This window comes from Talpa occidentalis, unplaced genomic scaffold (assembly GCF_014898055.3).
Source record: "Talpa occidentalis isolate TD23 unplaced genomic scaffold, MPIMG_talOcc4v2.1, whole genome shotgun sequence".
NCBI lineage: Eukaryota > Metazoa > Chordata > Mammalia > Eulipotyphla > Talpidae > Talpa > Talpa occidentalis.
Window position 1 is genome coordinate 29,995,749 of NW_026555331.1, and position 23,273 is coordinate 30,019,021.

Here is a 23,273-nt window from a genome sequence, read left to right on the forward strand (position 1 = left end):
AATAATGTTCACATTTAGTTTCTGGTAAGTTACTTTCTCATCCACCTCAAAATAAAGCCCAAAATACAATAGCTTCCTTTCACAAGCCTCTTTATCTGCAACACAAACAGAACTGATAACATATTCCCCAAATAGCATGATGGTTCAGTTGACATTGGACCACATCCATGGACTCTTCTGTGATTAATGGAATTTCTACATCATTGGAGGAAAAACAACAGACAACCCTCTAGTGAAAAAGCTTGTACCTCATATATTCCCCCCGGAGTGACTTGCTTTCCCTATGGAAGTACTTCTCACTGCTTGAGGGCAAATCAAATATTCAATAAGAAAGGCAATGTAAGACCTTGATCAGTTTAAATAGTTTGTTAATTATTTTTAGTAATCTAGCACTGGAAGCTAAGGAAGCTGACTTGATGACCTTTTTTTTTTAATTACAAGGACATTGAACTCAAGAAATATGATGTTCACTTCAGGGCTGGTAGTTTATGTTGTTTCGCTCTGCTCATTCTCTTGTTTTGTAGATGACACTCAGCAATAACAGGTACCTCAAGCACATGGGCTGCCAGTGTAGCGTGTCTGCCCTGACTCCCTACCAACACTGCAGAGAACTAGTCCTTGATCAGCAACTGAAAGATAAGAACAATCAAATGACATAGATAATGGACACTCAGATTTTTAAAAAATGTTGGGTAAGGCACTGTCAAACACTGGTACTACAAAGATTAGGATACTACGGACAAAGAAATCCCACACAATTTCTCTGGGAGCCTAGAGGCAATCATTAAAGACAGAGGTTCTGGAGCCAGACAGCTTGTGATGAGTCCCATCTCTACAACTTACTGCAATACGATGACGGGCATATTTACAATGTCTGTGCCTTAGCCTCCTCGTTTGGTAGACATGACAATTATAGTGCCTACTTCCTAGGGTTTTGTGAGGATTAAATAAGTAGATATCACTTATAATGATGTCCGGCACATAGTAAGTGTTCATTAAATCTTTATTGATTTAAAATATTATTATTTATGGATACAAAATATGGATACAAATATTATTATTTATGGATACTCAGGTAGCCACATTTTGTCCCAAAGGCAAAGACTTGGGCAGCAGTCTGCAAATATTTGGCATGTGCCACTACACTCACTCCTCTTGCGGAAATTAGAACCCGCAAGCTTTCCCCCTCTGCCACAGTCTTTCATTGACATAGATGGACTGAAAAATGTGAGACCAATGACCATCATCTCAAGTGGAGAGGCACTACTCCTAAATGTTGAGGAAGCTGACAGGAAGTAATAAAAATATGTATATTACATATTCTGGGCCAAAAAATGGAGAGATGACCACAATTGTGTCATTAATTCTGCTCTACAAAATTCCCAAGACAAAATAGAGTCTTTCAATAAATGGTGCTGGAACAACTGAGTATCAAATAAGGGGGTACAATAGATTTCAGCCCTTCCCTTACGTCCTTGAAAAACTTCCCTCAAAATGGATCAGAAGCCTATATATAAGAGGTAAAATTGTTAGATGTCCTGGAAAAAAAAAAAGGAGAAAATCTTTGTGACATTTGGTTAGGTAGGTCAAGACTTCTCAAACAGTAGATCAAAAGCATAAACTATAAAAGAAAAACAAACTGGTCACATGGACTACTTCAAGATTACATAGAGTTGCTCTCTGAATGACATATTTAAAACAAAAGGGCTTACATTTGCCTTATTTTTAGAACTCTTCCAATTTAATAAAAGGAAGACAAAAAAACAATATAAATATTGGGCAAAATTTTTGAACAGACATTTCACAAAAAAGTTATAAGAATGGCCAAAGAGCACATGAAACGAAGTTCAGCATCTCTAGATATCAGAGAAATGTAAATGCAAAGCACATGAGAAACCATCCTATAGTCCCTAAAAAAACAAACATTAAAAGACTAATAGGGCTCTTTGTATGTTGCTAGTGAGAATGAAAATGGTACAGCCACTTTGAAGACTGTATGGCAGACTCTTACAACGCTCAACATATATTTACCACATGACCCAGAGATTCCAGTCTTAGGCATTTCCCCAAGAAACAAAGGCATATGTCCATTTTAAAACTATAGACATGAATGGTCCCAGCAGCATCATTCATAATAGTCAGAAACTGGAAGCTAGCAAAAGTTTCTCAGCCATTGAACAGATAAAAACTGTGACATATGTCTATTTTGTTTATAATTAAACAATTTGAAAAAATGAACTATTAAGACAAATAACATAGATGCATCTCAAAAATATTTTGTGAAGTGAAAGAAGAGAGCATAGATGACTGTACATTTTATCTTTCCATTTATACACGATTTTAGAAAAAGCAGAACTATAGTTGACAGCATAGTTCTAGCCAAGAGCAAGGGAAAAGTGGAGAACATCAATACAGGGGAATTCAAGGAAACTTCTAGAGTGAGGGAACTTTCTTGATTCATTGATGTTGGTTCCACAACTTTAACATAATTACCAAAATTCTCAAACTGTGCACTTAAAACTTGTGGATCAGGGCCTCCCTGGTGGTGCAAGGGGTTGAGCACCACACTATGGGGGCAATCTGCAGCCTCTGCAATCTCCGGCCGGCCAGGGAGAAACCCACATGGCAAGGAGGGCCTCTCCTGTCTTGCCCGCTGCTCCCCTCAACAGTGTATTTCGGTCAGTCTGCCTGTTCTGCTCCCTACTCTGTCTCTGGTGAATCCTCCCACCCCCACATCTCTGGCCTGTACCCCAGCTCTTGTATGTGTAAATAAATAAATCTTTAAAAACAAAAACGAAAAACTTGTGGATCAACAGCAGACAAGCAAGCAAAGATCACTGTTCTCTCTAAGTTCTATGGGCACATGAGACTAAATTCTCTATTTGTAAAATACAAAGTATGTATATATACACACTTGATTAGTAAGCAGACAAATCCTTTCTTGAGTATTCAATCAAACAAGGTCTTAAAGAATTGTATTGTTTTTGAAAAGAATACACGGGCAACATCTTTAGTTACTACTTGAAGGTTACAATCCAGGAGAAGTCAAGGTGAAAACTTTCCATAATAGAAAGCTTCCACACTAACATCTCTTCAGTCCTCATAAATATTTAACTTTGACATAAAACAAATACAAAGGCAACTGCCAACTAAAAGAAAAGTAAAACTAGTCCTCCAGATATGTAGTGCAATAGTTGATTAAAAAATGTTTATAAAGTGGGCCTCCCCGGTGGCGCAGCGGTTGAGCACTGGGTTGCGAAGCTGCCTGCGGCCTCTGCAGCCGGTTCAATCCCCGGCTGCTCCCCGGCCACCAGAGGAGGGTCCCACATGGCGCGCAGACCTCTCCTGCCGCCCGCTGCTCCCCTCAGCAGTGTCCTTCCGTCCTTCTGCCTGCTCTGCTCCCTGCTCTGGCTCTGGTGAATTCTCTCACCCTCCCGCGCTTCTGACTGTACCCAGTGCATGTATAAACCAAACAAACAAACAAATAATAAATAAATAAATAAGACATGCCTCTAGAAAATTAAAAAAAAAAAAAAAAAAAAAATGTTTATAAAGAAAAAACACATTTTATGTTCTAAATTCAATTTAATTCTTTCACCCCATTTAAAAAGCAAACAGAAAAAAAACTGCAGGGGATGGGGGTGAATTCTAAGCTCCCCAGGGACTCACCTCTGGGTTGCCGTCTTTGAAGCTGCTCTACTGGGACTCACGGGTGCCGTGAAGCTCGGGTCGGTGCTGCGCTGGTCATCCTTGAGGTAGGTGCTGTGGCTGCCCATGGAAGGCACCCCATACTGAGTGGGTTCAAAGATAACCACACGTTGCTCCTCCCCGTCTCCCCGGGGATAGTGCACTGGCGGGGCCATGAAAACCGGAGTGAAATCTTCTGCTTTCACCACCGTGATCCCTGACAGCGGGACCACGGCTGGGCTCTCAGGGACATTCGTGTTGTACTGGTCCCGTTTGGAACTTTCCAGGTGGTCTTGGTTTAAGGAAAGGTTCACTGGAACAGTCTTTAGGACCTGTACTCGATTTTCTCCTCCACTCAAATTACTCTGGGTTTCACTCGTGCCAAGACAGTTTCTGTGTGTGGAAACCCGCCCCACAACATGATAGAATGAGAAAAATCAGCATTTTGCAACGCCTAATAAAAATAACCACTGTGTGCAATAATCAGTGAATGTGAAGTCATTAGGAAAGCGTGATGGAATGCAAGGGGTCTTTGCCTCACTAGCAGTAGGACAAGCACACAGTGTGCCTACTAATATGGTATATTCACTCCCACCTATGAAGTCTTATTACCAAAAAAATAGGAAAGTTGACCCTAAATCTAAGCTTATCTTTATATCTCAGGCAATACAGCTGCTGGCAAAGTGACTTCAGTGACATCAAAGAGAAGCAATCAGACAAAGCAGAATGTAGCACACCTTACCTACCTGGTTTCTTCAATAAGTCATGGGGGGGGGGAGATAGCTAGGAGGATTGCTCTAAATTAAAAGATATAAAAGACATAACAATCAAATAAGATGGATGCTGTTTGGATCCTGACCTGAGCAAAGCTAAGTAGCATTTATGAGCAATGGGATTTTGAGGCAATTGAATGTGGACTGAGGAGTTAAGTGATATTAAGGGAGGGTTGTTAAGTTAGGAGTGGTAATGATTTTGAGATTTTGAACTAAATTGTCCTGGTTTTATGACGCTACAAATCAGAAATAGAGGTGAAATGATATGATGTCAAGGACTTATTTTAAATACTATCACAATAAATATACAAAAAGGAAAGTGAGGTTAAGCAGATATAACGAAAGCTATTGCTCAAACTTGAGCGTGGAATGGGTATGTGGAGAGTCATTATACTATGCTCTTAACTTCAGAATACATTTGAAAAGTTTCAAAAGCAAAAGTTCTTAAAATGCTTTTTTAAAAAGAAGAAGGCAGAACAATCATCTGAAGGTAGGGAGTGGGAAAGATATTTTTCACTGTTTCATGGCCTAAACTTCCTGCAGGAAAAATGAGATAATGAGAGTTTATCATTAAAATAGTTTCACTAAATTGAGAAATTTTATGCGTTCATTGATATCCTCAGCATTGAATTACTTTCGGGGCTTAAAGAAGTGGTGTAACTGGGCTTATGTTAAACAAGATCTCTCAGATCTCAGACCTCCTGGGTGGTACAAAGAGAAAGCAGAGGATTTAGAAAATTAATTCTTGCCAGGCTGGGATGAAATACTTCCATTTATTTTAATGAATTCTGGGAAAGAGCAGAAGCAAGGAAAAACTCATTAATGAAAGATTGTCGATAACAAAATGATTTTACCAGCAATGTTTTAGTGGCCAGTAAAACTTGGGGTACCCTCTCTCTTATTTATGGGTTACTCAAAAGGACAAGGAGAGAAAATACATGGAATCCCTGTTCCCAATGTCTGCTCTTTAAAAACTGGCACGTGTTCTCTGGGGCTTACTGGCATCTCTCAGGGAAAGAAAGATTTCAAATAAAATTGATTCTTCCAAGAATTGAGCTCTTCTCTGTAAAGGAAGCCTATTAGTCTCTGAGCTGGCCTAACTCTCAAGCCAGTTGGTATTCAGCTTTGATTTTTCAGATAAAACTTCAAAGTGAAGCTTGAGGAAAGAATGGCTCCCCATGAACACAGCCAACAGAAAAATATCTATGCTTCATGGATCTATAGAAATCATCCTAGAAAATAATCCTTTAAGAAATAAAATTACAAGTCTACACACACATTCTGACTTTAGTAACAACCTGCTTTCAAGGCCAAATCAATAGTGAATCTGTATATAAGACAATGAAAATTCAGAAATTATGTTTAATCTGAATCCAGTTACTTGTGTGATGCCAAAACCTAGACCACCCATTGATATCAGCATATCCTAAACCCTATTGCTCAGAATATTGCATGGAATGTTAATAGATGTACCTCAAAGAAAGGAGCCCATGATAAAATCGGTATGAAAAAAAGACACGTTTTTATAACAAGACCACCCTGGGTGGGTTGCACACATCATGAACACAGCACAGCCTCCTGGCATTCCTTCACCCGTTTAATTGTAACTCAGAGTTTCCCAAACCTATTTTACCTTAGACCCTTCTGTGGAGGAATAACTATTAATCCATGTGGATAATGTCCTGCAGGGGAGGTGTAGAGGGTTGGTCTACAACGACTAGCCACCAAAGAAATTCTCCAGTTTCCGCTGCTCTGGGTTTTGCACAAGCACAGTCTTAATGACTTTGCCAAAATATTTAAAGCCAATCAGCGCCTCTACAGTTGAGAGGCCTCTTTCACCTTGCTCATCAAGAGTGATATGTGAGTGTCTCTCCCAAGAGGGCCTGCAGTTATCCAGGCGTAGGACTCACAGAAACACCTCCCCCGGCACCAGGTTACTGGGCCAGCATTTCATCTCTAACTTGGGATTTTTCAGTCTCCTCAGAAAGGGAATCTATCAGGAGCTCATGATGACCCTTTGTATGCACAACCAAAAATACAACAATTTCATTCCCTCCTGAAAAATCTGGTCATAGTCCAGACTCCAAAAGATAAATACAAGCTAAACTTCTTAACCCCCTGTCCTCTCAAGAACAAACAGAAAAAGTCATTTGGGGAGCCACACATATTCCTGTACAGAACACCATACCTTTTGTCCTGGTCTTCTTGACTGTCACTTGCTTTGCTTACAGACAGCAGCCTCTTGTCTCGAGGAACCTGGAAACATCACCAATCATCAGTTAGCCTCACACAGATAAAACTATCAGAGCTAGACACCAGCATAAGCAAGAAAGATAAAATGAAACACTTGCACGGTAACAAATTTGCTATGACCAGGAGATGGTTAAAGGTGAGAGGTCTGAGTGACAGTGATAGTGGACCAAACACAAAGGGTGATGATGAACACAGGACCACGACGATCATGATCCAGCTGTGTACTGCTGATGTCGGAAGTTCTCTCTGCGCCTGAGCATCTTCCCAGCTACCGCCATCTTGGGAGTAGATTGAAAGGAATGAGTGAGTGGAGAATGAATTTGGACATCTGTGCCCTTGAGCTGACAGAAGACACCCTGGCGTTACAACAAGCATCCTGTTAAGGAGCAGGTGGGGAGGGGAGCAAAGTGGGTAAGGTTGGGGAGCAGTATCTGGACCACCCATTAGCTGCCCTCATTACATGACCCATGGTCTGACTTCCATAATACTTCTTATAATACACTTGTATTATTGTCTCCACAACCCCAATGCCAAAAGATTAATGAAAAAAGTGCTACTTGGCAGAAGGGACACCCCACCAGCTATGCTTCTGAGCATCACCTAATCACCCTGCCTCATCCACATGGTTACGGAGCTCTCCCTCAGCTCTCAAACATTATGTTGGTGACATTTGAGTTGGATGTTTGGTTGGATGATTTTGCTTCATTGGGTTTTGTTGTGTGTTTGCTAGATCTCTTGATCTTTCTTCTAGCTAAACCCCTGTGCACCCAAAATGCAGTCTGCACTATTTTGACTTAAAATAGCATTTATGAGAAGTATCACTCTTCTGGATTGCTCTTGCATTCTAGTGGTTTCCTCTCACCTGAATATATATCCAAGTCCAATAAGCTGGACTAGGGAGGTGAGAGTTAAGAACTTGACCTGAATGTCTGGGTTTGAATCTCAGGTCTGCGTCATTTCCTCATATGTAAATGTGTATTAGTGGAACCCAAGGTGTTTCAGTAAAATTGAATGAATTAATTTTTAATAAAGCACTTAGAGTGTCTGGTACTTTATAAGTATTTATTAAATAAAAATAAAATAAATCAATTCTAAATCCTTTTTTTGTGTCAATTTTGAGGGTTACAATGTGCCAGGCAGGTGTTGCTAAGTGCTACACAAAATGAGATGAAGCAAAGGTCACTCCTATCAGCTACTGAAGATGACAGATAAATATAAATTTCAATACTCAGCATCCCCATATTCCTAGCAGCATTCATTAAATAACTAAAAGGTGGAAACAAGCCATATTTTCATCTATGGTTGAGTGGATAAACATGCAGTGGAATATTATGTAGTCTTAAAAATGAAATTCTGATACATGTTATAATATGGATACATCTTGAAGACATTACACTAAATGAACTAAATCAGACACAAAAAGACAAATATTGTGTCTCTGAAATAATATGAGGTACCTAGAATAGTTAAATTCATAGAGATGGAGTGGAGAATGGTTGTCATGAGAAGTTAGATGGGGGGTTAGTGTTTACCAGGTACAGAGTTTCTGTTCTGTGTGTGGTGATGAAAAATTCTGGAGATGGGTAAGTGATAATGGTTATACAGCAATGTGAATGTATTTGATGCCACTGAACTGTACATTTTAAAATGGTACTTTTCATGTTATGTATATTTATGACAATAAAGAAAAGCTGTAAGGAGGAAGTTGGTATTTAAGGAACTGAGCCTCTCTCTGTAGTTCTTCTGCTAAGGCATTATGTGTCTTGTCATACTGCCCACCTCACTAGAAAGAACTTGGCTCTTCTTCCAAAATGCAATCGCTCCTAATGGTGCTGTAAAAAGAAATCAAAACCCAGTGCTATGAAGTAAAATGGGCTGTTTAGAGTGGTCTGGAAGGCTAGGGATGAAGCTCCCCAAAGCCGCTGAGCTCTAGATAGGAATTTGTCAAGGGGATGGGGAAGACTTACCATTCAGAAGAAGAGCTTGTAAAAAGGTTTGAGGGTGTGACAGGGTAAAGACGGTATGGCCAGTGCAAGGAGTGAATGAGGCAGATCGGTGGCTTCAGACATGAGCAGAAGCTAAGTAAGGAAGGACCTTGAACCAGGGACAGCTGCATGGGTCCTTCAAAAAACCATATGCTATAGCACAGCCACATTCTCCTTGACTAGCAATCATTCTTCACCCTCTCCTTCCAAGTAGGCAGGCACAAAGTCCCAGATGTCGCTCAAATCCACCCATTTCCCTCTGGATGCCTGCCTCCTAGCTCAAACTCTGACATTTTTTTTTGCCTGCATTACTCATCAGCCTCCTAAAGGGTCTCTTCTTCACTTAGTCCCTATATATTCATTCTGAATCCTTTGAGAAGATCCAGAATAATCTTTACAATGCAAATCTGATCCCATTATGTTCTTATTTAAAACTCATCCCTTAGAACATGGCCTCCAAAATGTCTCCTGACACAACTAGGGCGGCCACCATTACTAAGCCTACAGTCACACCATCTTTAACCAAGCAACGCTCTTTTTCACAGCAGTCATCACACAAAGTTCTCTATCTGAAACACACTCCACTTTCCTATACATGCCTTCTCCAGGCTAACTCATAAGCACACTTCAAGTCCTACCTAAATGTTCATATCCAAAATTAGATCACAGTCTTCATGAGTGTCCACCTTGTTTATGGCTATGTTTCAAGTGCCTGAAGTGTAGCCTGTCCTCCCTAAATATTTATTGAAAGAATCAATCAATCAAAATGTCCTAGAAAAATCAGGACTAAAAAAATAGAAGAAATCAAGGTTCTAAATATTTAAAACATGTTGGCAACTTCCAGAGACTCTTAGAAGTGATGACACTGCTGCCAACATGCACCAATGCCAGTTCTAAGCAGACGACTCAGTCTGTAGTGGCAACAAAGGTGGGTACTAACCTTTGTGTTTGCTTCTGTCTGGGCCTCTATGAAACATGTCTATGTTTGTCTTCTCAAAGAATGTCCTCAGAAAAATGGAGAACTCTGAACATAGGTCCCTTTCTTGAGTCCAGACCCAAATTATTACCTAGTAAACATCCCTACCCAGATCCTATAAGCACATCAAACTCAATATAATTATATTTTTCCCCAGATTTTTCTCTGTAAACCCCATCTTAGTTAATCCAGGAATCACCTTAGACGTCTTACCCCCCACCACCACCAGCACCAGCACCAATGCACACAAGCACACAATCACTTGTCAACTTTTACTTAAACAAATATTTAATGATTTCTGGAATATCCTTTGTCTCTGTTAAATATTTCTTATACTGGTTGACTTAGGAGGGATCTTATAACATATTCTGACTCAAGGAACCCCCATCACTATAACTTATACCAGCCTGGACTCTTCCAGTGGTAGCCACTGACTTCTGGACCAATCTTGCCTGCCCATCCAGATCACTTACCATATGGTTCAGCAAGATTGACTACTTGAATTCCACTGAGTATAACTTGGAGTTTGATTCCTTATATTTTCTCATCTCCTGTTCCTTTTGCCTGAAATTCTCACTTTTTGTCTATCTCTGACAAACCTTCCTCTGTTTCTGGGTAGAGTAAGTAGTGCTTCCCTGGAAAGTTCCACTGTCTCTGGGAAGATGTCACACTCTTTGCACAGCCCTTACACAGGACTTACCACCAGGCTTATAGGACTGTGTATCCAATGAACTGTGACCTCTCTGAAGTCTTAAACTGAGTCCCACCTGCCTTTGTTGATCTAATCCATTACCTATAAACATTGCTGAAAGGTAATAGATATTACTAAATACTTATGGATGGATGAATAGATGGATGCATGGATGGATGCAAAGACAAACAACCAACAAACCAGTTTCTAGTAGTATCAAGTCAAAAAATTGAATGGAACTGACCGGCCAGAGAAGTATATTTCACCAGAGCTGAATCAGATTATTGCAAGCTGCCAGCTCCATCAGGAGAGAAATAAAGTAATGTCAAGTAAGTCAAAAAACTTTTAAAGTAACTAATTAATGGACTCTGTTGTGGCTTCCTGCTATACCAGAAATTCACCAAAAGGTCATATTTGACATAGGAGCTGCCACTGGTGTTTGAATTGGATAGAAAAGTGAGTTATGGCCCCTAAATTATTAGAGATTCTAGCAGTTCAGTAATTTTTTAATAAATACCATCTAATTGGCTTTAAATATTTATTTTTAAAATGACCCATTTTAAATGGATTTATAAAGACATTTTAAATGGTAGATAGTTTTATGAATGAAATTGTGTTAACCACCACCAAAGTTAACCCCCAAAGTGATTGTTTTTAAAGATAGGCCTTTAAGGAAATAGTTGGACTAAATGATGTCATAAGAGTGGGTCCCTAATCCAAGAGAAGTAATGTCCTTGCAAGAAGGGGAGAGACACTAGGAGAACACGCAGAACAAAGGCTATCTGAGAACACAGTGAGAGGGTTTTCTATCTGCAAACCAGAGATCTCACAAGAAACTAACCCTACAAGCATCCTGATTTTGTACTTCAGTCTCCAGAACTATGAGAAAATAAAGTTGTTAGTCAAGCCTCCCAGTCTGCACTATTCTGTTATTGCAGTCTGGGTAGATTAAAACAGATGGTATAATGAAATGGACATTAGGAAATGTACAGAATTGTCCTGTGACTGTGAGTAATTCCTACTTAGTTGCCTGAACTTTAAAATATAAAATCTGACAGTCTTCACTGCAATGACCCTGTGGTGACAGTTTTAAAATCTAGGTGAAAGACTAGGAAACATATAAAGCATTCTACTTGGCCATGACTTTGCTAAGCGAAGGGCAGTGGTGGCCACTTGGGGAGTGCCTGCTCTGTGTCACACACACACCTCTCTCTGCACAGAGTCCCAGACACTTGGGAGTGAGGAAAATGTTGTGTTTTACAAAAAGAATCAACCCACACTTCTAAAGAGGTATAAAACATCCATAGAATTGAAGTGGTAATATGGCAACAACTGTTAAATAATTTGACTTTCCAAAGTTTATCCTTAAAAAAAAAAAAAAATGGGATCTCCTTTTTTTATTATTATTTTATTTTACCTCAAAAAGGTAAAGTTGATTTAACTTTAAAAAAGTTGATTTACCTCAAAGTTGCTTTAACTTTAAAAAAAAAAAAGATTTATTTTATTTATTTATGCATGCAAGAACTGGAGTATAGGCCAGGAGTGTGGGGGTGGGGGTGGTGAGAGGTTTCACCAGAGACAGAGGGAGCAGAACATGTGGATTTACTGAAATACCCTGCTGAGGAGAGCAGCGGGCGAGATGAGAGAGGTCTGCTGCGCTATGTGGGGTAGCTCCCTGGTTGGGGATCGAACTCATATCAAACTCATGCTGCAGTGGCTGGTGATAGCATGATAGTGCTGAAACTTAATCCCTGCACCACCAGGGAGGCCCTGATTTAACTATTTTTATCTCTTTAACAGCAGCATAAATAAGATATGAACATCCAGAGGATTAAGGCCTGAAAATGATTAGTTGGACACAGTTTTGGAAATAAGACTAATTCTACCCACAAACACTAAAATGTTTTAAGCAATATATAGGAAAGCTGTGCAAAATAAAAGGAGTCATGTAATTTATAAGTCAAGTCTTTAAAACATATTATATATTTTTAGTCCAAATTGAATAAATTAATCACGGAAAATATTTATACAACAAAGAGTTATAAACTTTGCTACACTTTGAGTTTTATGTAAACTCCCAACTTCTCATCTTGTAATTTACAGAATGCAACATATCTATCAACTTGCCTTTAAACATTAAAAATGCACAAAAGGGGGCCTCCCCGGTGGCGCAGCAGTTGAGCTCTGGGTTGCGAAGCTGCCCGCAGCCTCTGCAGCACCTGTTCGATCCCGGGCTGCTCCCCGGCCATTGGAGGAGGGTCCCACATGGCGCGCAGACCCCTCCTGCTGCCCGCTGCTCCCCTCAGCAGTGTACTTCGGTCCTTCTGCCTGCTCTGCTCTCCCCTCTGCCTCTGGTGAATTCTCTCGCCCTCCTGCGCTTCTGACTGTACCCAGTGCTTGTATAAATAAATAAATAAATCTTAAAAAAAAAATGCACAAAAGGAACAGTAATCTAGGTGCCATATTTACTAACAATTATCCTCAAATTTATGGTAAATAAAATGCATTACTTTTATAAATCATTAATTTTTTTATTCCAGAGCAGGCTTCTCCTTTTCATTAATACAAAAGAGTTGCTATCTACACAAATATCTGAATTTATGTCTATTTCACAGCAATGGAATATAATCTAAAAATTAAAAACAATGTTTTCAAAATATATATTAATATTTTCTTAATTATAATTATAGACTATTAGTTTAATATAGTTATTAAAGTCATAAAAAGTTATAATGATTCAAGTGACTGTATCAGGGTCACTTTGATGTCTGATATATTACTAGATTTTAAAGGCTGATAAAACTGAAGTTTTTATAATTTTTTTAAATCATAAAATTCTTTTGTGATTTCTTTCCCAAGATAAGCCCATTTCTGAATATTACATACGAACACAAAAGTCTAATAAAGCTGAACCCTCAAGAAATGGCTTACTAGGACCTCTCTGGTGGCTCAGGGATTAAGTCTCAGTGCCAACAAGCCATCACCAGCCACTGCAGCATAAGTTCGATCCCTGGCCAGGGAGCTAACACACATGGCGCAGCAGACCTCCCCTGTCTCACCCTCTGCTCCCCTCAGCAGTGTATTTCAGTAGATCTGCCTGTTCTGCTCCCCACTCTGTCTCTGGTGAATCCTCTCATCCCGCACACCTCTGGCCTACACCCCAGTTTTGTATGCAAAAATAAATGAAAATAAATCATTAAAAAGAAGAAGAAATAGCTTACTACTCAAAGCACTTTAATCTGACAAGTTCTGTGCCTCTGGACCATCCTAAATCAAATATTTTGAAATATTTCACTCCAAAACATTTAGAATTCATCCTTCCATTTTTCAAATGAGCTTCTTAGTCAAAAAGGATTATAAATTTGGTTTTAAAATTGCTGCTAAATTCGTCCACAAAAGCACACCTTATAAAACTGAAGTCTGAAGCATTTGGAAACCCTGAGTATTTCTTGTAAGTGAAAACTCTAAAAGCTACCTAAGTGTTCAACCACTGAGCAATGACTGGTATAGTCACACAGCACTATCGTCTTCAGTCCCCAATAAGCAAATCATAAAGTGAAAATGGCAGCAAGGGCCTGTTTGCAATCTGATATGAAACAGAAACCTTACGTAGGTAATACGTATGTGAACAGAGGACACAAGAAATATATTTTCCCAAAGTGCAGGCTTGCCCTGGGTGGGTGAAGTTATACTTCACAGGGAGGAAGGATAACAGGAGGAGGCTGAACTGCAAAGCAAAGCTATTCCTTTTCTCCCTCTGCCCGCCGTGAAGGAGGCCCCAAGGCCAGGCGAGGAGGGAAGCCTGTTGGGGAGGAACCTACCTTGTAGTAGTCGTAAAGCAGGCCCAGGGCAGCAGCACTGTCCTCGTCACCATTAATGCTCATCATCGCCTTGGTGGCAGCCGTGAGGGGATTCTCCAAATACGACTTCCAGGCTTCATCCTCGCTGGTGTAGGCTCTTCTGGTGTTGAATGGAGGGTCGCTGGGCATGGGCACTAAGGCCACCAGGCGTTTGTTACTGTGAAAGCCAGAGAAATGTGAGGTTCGCCCTCTGAGAAATAGGCCTCTTCCCAAGAAAAATACAAGGAATTTGTGCGTCCCCAGAATAGAGAAGAATAGAAGATTAAAACTAAAGTAACTGCCACAGTGCATTTGGAAAACCACTGGCTTGTTTTCTTCATTTTCTAGAGAAGTAATAATGGTCTTTAAAAAGCAGTAGATGTGGTATAGCAGTAAAGCAGGCCCAAGTAAAGCAGGCCCCCTTTACTTGGTTTTCTGTATCTAATCGTTCTAGGAGTCAAATCTATTTGATTATTCTTCATTAATGGGAATTAGTATGAAACCCTGCAAGGAAGATGGGTTCATTTAATTCTCTGAGTTCTAATTATAAATATGTACAATAAATTAAATGTAATCAATATGTTAATGATTATTAAAAACTCTTTTACCTAGTTTAATATACATTTGAAATTGCCAGCAAATTATAGACCAATCAAAGACTCTTAATTTTAAAAAAGCAATATAGGGCCTCCCTGGTGGTGCAAGGGATTAAGATGCAACCTATGAAGCTGTCTGCAGCCACTGCAGCAAGAGTTCAGTCCCTGGCCAGGGAGCTACCCACATGGCACAGCAGACCTCTCCTGTCTCACCCGCTGCTCCCCTCAGCAGTGTGTTTCGGTCAGTCTGCCATTTTTGTTCTCCACTCTGTCTCTGGTGAATCCTCTCACCCCCCCACACACACCTCTGGCCTGCACCCCAGTTCTTGTATACATAAATAAATAAATCTTTAAAAAATAAAAAATAAAAAAATTTAAAAAGCAATATAAGCTACTTTTTAATTTTTTTTTATTTTTTATTTTTTAAAGATTTATTTATTTATGTTGTAAATAAATTCAGTTGTAAAGAAGGTCACTTTTTCCTAAAGCCCTTTCAATGGCAGATGTTTTCTCAACTTACTTTGTGATAGAGAACTGGTGTGAATGCTCAAGAGAGATGCTGTTGAGGATTCTTTATGTGCTGGCATGGTATCAGGAATTAGAGTAAGGTCAGAAAATGACACTAACATTGGTAAGATACACTTGGAGATAAGGAGGGAAATCCACATTTAGGGTGTATGTCTCCAGGCCCCTGATTTGAATGCTGTGCCAGAGATTTGGTGGAACTGACTGGGAAAAGAGAATATTAATTTCATTGCAACTGAATTGGACTCAAAATATAATCAAGTTTCTGGAAGTAAAGGGAAAAAACCTGGGTAGAAGACATAACCATTAGGCAGTGTGGTGACACAGAATAGCAGAGGTCCTGGGAGTGAGTCCTTGCTTGACACCAACAGTGTAGAAAATGGTCTGAGTTTCAGTTTCTTCCTAACTTAAAAGGATAGCAATGCTCAACTTAATTACCTATAATGTGAATGTGAGAATCAAATAAAGTAATGAAGAGAATTCTGTAAATCACACAGTGCTTACTTGTAAAGCAACAGAAAGTTATCCCCTGCTTTTTGAAAGTTCACGTATGCCACTTAATGTTACAAAAGAGCTACATTAGTACCTGTTTGTGCTAACCAGAAGAGCTAAGAAGAAGATTTTCATTTCTATGACAATTTACAACAAAAGACAGAAAGCAAAACTAGCTTTCAGTGTCTGCTTCGCAGCAACAGCCATAGAGGCAGCAGGCACCCTACAACAGTGAGAGCTCCTTCCTGGGAACTATTGTATACAAGCTGTGTATATTACATCGTCCCTGCTAACTATATGTGAGTGTTATTTGGGGTTTTATGTGTTATCTGGTATAGTCTGATAGGTTAATTTTTCAATTGAGAAACACTCAAAAATTTTGCTATCAAAAAAGATGAGAATCGGGTCTCCCTGGTGGCGCAGGCAGTTGAGCGCCGCACTGTGAAACTGTCTGCAGCCTCTGCAGCGCGGGTTCGATCCCTGCAGACCGGCGAAAATCCCACATGGCGAAGTAGACCTCTCCTGTCTCACCCACTGCTCCCCTCAGCAGTGTATTTCGTCAGTCTGCCTGTTCTGTTCCCCACTCTGTCTCTGGTGAATCCTTTCATCCTCCTGTGTATCTGGCCTATACCCCAGTTCTTGTATAAAAATAAATAAATTTAAAAAAAAAAAAAAAGATGAGAATCATTTTCTCTTTCATGCCTGGCAGAAGCACATGCTGCTGGGGGAGGAGTTAGGTTAATTACAACCCTGGCTAACGTCCAAAGGTTTAGCAGGAAGTGCCAAGCTGAAGAATAAGAACCAGCTCTCCATTTACACTTTAGTATCCTGATTCCCTGGAGAGATTTTTCCTTGAGTCTTCCTTCTTAAAGTTCGTACTCCCTCCTGCTGAGTCTCCTGAGTTGCTGATTTCATCTGCCCCAGCAATGGTCAAGGAATCCTTACTTGATCAATGGAAAAAAATATTCTGGAAAAGCCCAGTTCTACCAGCTATTTCTTTCCATATTTTAATGGGCAGACGTGCCTTTAATGCTCTTCCTTCCACCTGCGAAATGACTTCATTTTTGTTTCACAGATTATAATCTCTCTAGTACCGAGCACTGCTGAACAAAGCTTGATTTAATAAAAACAGAATAATCTCTCTGGTACACTGAGCAAAAATGTAGACTTGTAAGGAAGGAAAGTTTCATAGAACAACTTTTACCAACGTTTGAACACTTTCTGAAGTAGAGTTTCATCGCCATTCTTTTGAAATGGCCATTCTAATTCTACTCTGGCCAATTTTTAAAATATCCTTTGCATAGCTTTAGGTATGTTACATTCTGGTTAGCCTTGAAGTGTAAATAGCAATTCTAGTCCCTGGTCCTCCTTCAGATAAAAGTTTAAATGAGCACCTGAGCATTCTAAGGCTGTGTTAGATCACACACAGAACTTTCCCCCTCTCATATGTTTTCTTTACTCCACTAACTTCATTTTATGGATGTTGGCGGAAAGTTGAGTGATGAGTCATCAATTGAATCAGTGTAAAAGGTGGAGCAACCACACAATTAATCATAACCAACTAGTCAAGAAAAACTCCAGATCACTCTGCTGGAGACAACCTATCACCATTCATTCCCTGAGCATTAATCAGAGTCTAATGGAGGAATGCACAAAGCATCTTTACCTCCTAAAAATGTATAGCAATCATAAGCAGATCTAGCATAATTCCATATCACTTGGAACCACACACACACACCACACAAACAAACAAAAATACAACTGAGGACAAATTATAACTTTATTCACAAATTATAACTTTCTTTTTTTTTTTTTATAGATTTATTTACTTATACATGCACTGTGTACAGTCAGAAGCACGGGAGGGTGAGAGAATTCACCAGAGCCAGAGCGGGGAGCAGAGCAGGCAGAGGGACCGAAGTACACTGCGGAGGGGAGCAGCGGGCGGCAGGAGAGGTCTGCGCGCCATGCGGGACCCTCCTCTGGTGGCCGGGGAGCAGCTGGGGATCGAACTGGCGCTGCAGAGGCTGCAGGCAGCTTTGCAACCCAGAGCTCAACCGCTGCGCCACCGGGGAGGCCCACAAATTATAACTCAATCCATTTCTCATGATCCATTTCTTTCATTACTTGTACAAGGACAAGGGTTTTGGTAATCTATAGAGAGGATGGTTTGGGAAGTGAATTAGCTTTAATCTTAGTCAACTAATGAATTTAGATTAATACTTTCCTCCTAATAGCTTCCATTTGGAATAACTTGAATATTTATATATGACATTACTGGCACATTAAGATCTTCCATAAATAGTACTTAGAAGTATTACTTCTCGGACCTCCCTGGTGGCGCAGGGGTTAAGATGAAACCTATGAAGAAATCCACAGCCACTGCAGCACAAGTTCGATTCCCGGCCGGCCAGGGAGAAACCCACATGGTGGGACAGATCTCTTCTGTCTCACCTGCTGCTCCCCTCAGCAGTGTGCTTCGGTCTGTCTGCCTGTTCTATTCCCCACACTGTCTCTGGTGAATCCTCTCACCCTCCCTGTGCATCTCTGACCTGTACCCCAATTCTTGTTATAAAAATAAATAAATGTTTAAAAAAAAAAAAGAAGTATTACTTCTCATTAGAATTGATTCTACTAATTACCTCTGCTCCAAATCTAATAGACTGTTTCAGTTCTTAATCTCTTTAGATTTTTCGTGTCCAATTCTTACTTCTATAAATTCTGTCCTTGCCTGGCTTCCAAGACAATGGATGAAGATGTTTCTTCTCTGAAGCCAATCATTCTTTCCTGATTTGTATTTTTCCTGAACTCTCCTCACCTGGTATTCCTCAAACTCTGATCATTCCTAGTCCTCGGTTCTCCATTGTTGGTTTATATGGCTTCCATTGATCATTAAATTTTGAAATAATGTGTAACAGCAATAGACAACTAATACAGTATTTTAATAAGTTCCTCACTTTTACCATTCTCCTTTCTTCCCTTGGGTCTATTTCCAATAAAAAGCATCTAAAGAAGTCCCATTAAAACATAAAGCACGTCACTCCTGCGCTCAATCCTGTAGTGACTTCCCATTTCCCTTAGGACAGAAGTCAGGTCCTTACAAGAGGACCTGAGACCCTGCAGGATCTCACCTCCCTTCCTTCTGTGACCTTCTCTCTAACATTCTCCTTGTCACTCAATTTAATCCTACTACACTAGTTGCCATGTCTCAACTTTAGGACCTAGGTTCCAGCTGTTCCATCTCAAAATGTTCTTCCCCTAAATATCCATGACCACCTCTCATTTCCTCTAAATTTTTACCCAAGTCTCAACACAATGAATCTGGCCTGTCCACCCTATACTAATACAACTACCCTCTAGGCACCCCAAAACTTCCAACCCTTCTAGAACTTTCTGTCTCCCTTAACCAACTCTCTACTCTTCCTTTCTTAGCATCACCATTTTCTAACATACACTGTAGCTTACTTATTTATTATGTTGATTATTCACTGTCCACCCCATGAGAATATCTCCTCCATAAGAGCTTTGTTTCATTTCTTTGTTTCATTCATGGATATATCATAAGCTTTCTGATATATCCTAACCTAAAGAGAAAAGTTTCAAGAAATGACAATTATTCTTTTCTTTCTTTCTTTTTGAAATCTTATATCCCCAAATTCCAGAATAAGATTCTTTCAAGTGGAAACTAAAGAAACAATTATCCTAGTCAGGGTTAATGTGACAATTTAAATGCCAATGATGTTAGTCATTTTACTGCTGGCCACTTCCAGTAATATTCCTACTGTTAGTTCTTGCTAAAGGCAAATCACAAGAGATAACAGATACTTTCCATGTTAGAACAAGAGTTGAAATTTATTTTATTAAAATATATACACATCCTGCAAAAATATTTCAGAAATTACTATTAAAAAATATTATTTCTCAATAATTTAAGATGGTAGAGGCATTTTGAGAACAAAAATTTTGAGAACCAATATCCTAGAAAATCATTAGAGAAAATTGTCAAAAAAGGCATATTGATTAATGAAGCAAAAATAAAAATGATGGCATAACATGAGAAAAATTAGACTATATATTAGCAATTGCAATACATGAAAATAAGTAAACTTTACCTTTAAAAGGTACTTTCAAACTGAATTTTTAAAAAGTATTCTTTTTAAAGCATTGGCCATGTTCAGTTATTCTGTGGTACAGTTTTAAGAAAACTAACCATGTATCAAGCCATTAAGAAAGATCAACTAGGGGCCTCCCCGGTGGCGCAGCGGTTGAGCGCTGGGTTGCGAAGCTGCCCGCAGCCTCTGCAGCGCTGGTTCGATCCCCGGTTGCTCCGCGGCCACCAGAGGAGGGTCCCACTTCGGTCCTTCTGCCTGCTCTGCTCCCCGCTCTGGCTCTGGTGAATTCTCTCACCCTCCCACGCTTCTGACTGTACCCAGTGCTTGTATAAACAAAACAAATAAATAAATAAATAAAACATGCCTCTATTAAAAACAAAAAAACAAAGCAACTTAAAAAAAAAAAAAGAAAGATCAACTATTTCAAAGAACTATTGTGATACAGACTAAGTTCTCTGACAATATAAACTTTATTTATTTTTTTTTAAACTGCTTTTTTGTTTTTGGTTTTTTTTTAGAGATTTATTTGTTTGTTTATTTATTTATGCAAGCACTGGGTACAGTCAGAAGCACGGAAGGGTGAGAGAATTCACCAGAGCCAGAGCGGGGAACAGAGCAGGCAGAAGGACCGAAGTACACTGCTGAGGGGAGCAGCGGGAGGCAGGAGAGGTCTGCGCGCCATGCGGGACCCTCCTCCGGTGGCCGGGGAGCAGCCGGGGATTGAACCGGCACCCCAGAGGCCGCGGGCAACTTCGCAACCCAGCGCTCAACCACTGAGCCACCGTGGAGGCCCATAAACTTTAAATCAATAATGAAAAGATGGTGTTTTAAACACCATACATTTAGAAATTAGAAAATACTCTTGCAAGTATTGATGTATCAAAGAATTTCTCTTAAAGGAATTTGTTTCAATTAATTTAATTTAATTTAATTTAAACTGAATAATAAAATAGCTCCTAAGGTAAAATATATCTTATATGTTGGAGGACAGAGATACATCAGTACTTAGAAGTAAATTCTATAGCATTAAATGCTTATATTAGAAATAAAAGCCAAAAGTTAAAGAACTAAACATACAATTTAATAGAAATACAGAATGAACCCAAAGGGGAGAAAAAAGATATATTAAAGATAAAAACCTAAGGGAAAAAATGAAATAAATACAGCAGAAAGGGCAATTTAAGCAAAAGTTGGTTCTTTGAAATGACAAAGAAACCTAACAAACTGGCGAGAATAATCAAATATTGGAAAAGAAAAAGTAAGCACACATTTTGAAAAAAGAGAATATTATGACAACTTTTATACCAATGAATTTGGGAGCTAGACAAAGTGGAACCATTTCTAGGAAAATATAATCAAAACTAGTTCAATTATTTGGAAAGAGAAAAAAATAATAACTTTATTTTGGAGAAACCTGGCAGCTGCTATCTTAGCGAAGTGATGCATGTTAACATTGCTAGTCACATGCTGCCCACCCTGAAATGAGGCAAGACCCCTCTCCTCTGTGGGGTTCTTTCCCAAACCCACAAAGCAATCACGAGGGAAATATTGGTCAAACCCAAATGGAGAACATTCTATTAAATGCCTGAGTATTGATGATGATCTACCAACTGTATTAAGATAAGTAAGTGCATAAGTAAATAAGATCAATAACTAGAACAAAGAGAAATGAAAACAACTCATGGAGATGGAACTGTGAGTGATTTGTCTTTATTTAGTATTTTTTCTTTAACATTGCGTAAGCAGTAGAAGAAAAAAAACATCCAGATCATGGAGAAGTACTGGACTAAAGGAACAGGCATGGAGAAGCTAGTCAGTGTGGGCATTTTCCTCTCCATGGATTCCAGAATTCTTGATTTCCCGTTCTCTGCTACCACATGAAAGCAGGCCACAGCAACCTTTATGTAATCCCCCACTGCAAAGAGTAAGGCTTCTGCTGTTCACCTTTCTATTCACCTACACAGAAAAGTTCCCTTTATTCTTTTTAAGAATGCTTACTTTGGGACAACCCCACCCCTAGTTTATGACCAAAATGAAAAATGAAACCAAGAAAGCCTATATTTTATGCAACTTAAATTCCAGAACTTCTCAAGACTACATATAATCTATTATAGTTAAGTATTTGTAGAAATTGCCAGTGGTCTAAGGGAGAACCTATTTTGCATTCTATTCTATGAATAGAATTATAGCATGAAAATGCAGAAAGGAACTGTCATGATTTTCCACTCAGAATTTTCCCCATTTTCAAATGGGATAGCTGAGATCCTGAAAGACTATTTCCCTAGGACTACACAGGTATCTGTGTTAGCTTCAAGATGGTTAGAGGATACATTGCTGGCAGACACTCACATTATTGGCTAATTTGTAGTGCTTTGCATCTGGACACATAAGCATTCTTCTATTTGAAAATAAAGTGAAAATTTGATCCGAAGTTTCCCTCCCTCTACTTGTACTCCATGCCCTTAATTTCCCCATCAAGTCATCGAACAAATCTTCACTAAGCTCCTGTTGTACAACAGGCACTGCTCTAGGTACAGAGGATGTAGTGTAGACAAAATCAAAGCCTCTGCTACCAATGCATTGTTCATCCATCTATTCACTCATTCAATTACTCTTAGCAGAACTTCCTCTAGAAGCTAACAAAAATATCATCCCAGTGCTCACACTCTGAGAGCCTCTTTTCATGATAGGCTCTGATCCTTAGGTTTATGAGACCAGAGAAAAAGATGTGATAGATAATTGTATAATGTAAAGCATGTGTTTTCATACAGTAGAGGCATTTCTACTAATAAATCTTGAAAACTAAGATAGCATTGATTCAATAGTCATAATTGAGTGCTTACTGTGTGGGCTGATATTACTCTGAGTGTGTGATATAGTGGTAAAAAGACAGCTCCAATATCTGCCCCGGTGGGGCATTTATTTATAGATGAATACACAATTACATACATGACTCATGCACTGGGTGTTATGAGAGAATATGTCTTGGGGATCCTGGGGTGGGTATGAATACCATGAATACCTCACCACCCTCCATCCACAGAAAACAAATGATCTGCTCAGTTCTGAAATCAATCAAACTTGTTTGGAGGCTAAACTTCCTCATGAGTCATATCTGTCAATGATGGTGCAACAGGACTTGTAGGGCAGGCCTAATCTTGGAAGGCAGAGAACTCCTTTAATAGCTAACTTTGGCTACAAGACAGACTCCTAGTGGCCTTGCAGAACTTTCCTTAGATTGCAGGGTAGTCTTGGAGCTTCCACATTCCCCCTCAATATATATACATGATGGAATACTACTCAGTTATGAAAAAGATAAATTCTTGCCATTTGTGGCAACATGG

General features: G+C 39.5%; 1 protein-coding gene across 1 annotated transcript in view; it reads right to left on the reverse strand.

Moving 5' to 3' along the window:
* GRHL2 (grainyhead like transcription factor 2) overlaps nt 1-23,273 on the reverse strand; it is a 130,426-nt gene that overhangs the window by 83,110 nt on the left and 24,043 nt on the right. Inside the window, 4 exon segments of the mRNA XM_037503160.2 lie at nt 3,670-3,696; nt 3,699-4,080; nt 6,649-6,716; nt 14,187-14,382. Coding sequence (XP_037359057.2) covers nt 3,670-3,696; nt 3,699-4,080; nt 6,649-6,716; nt 14,187-14,382 — 673 coding nt within the window.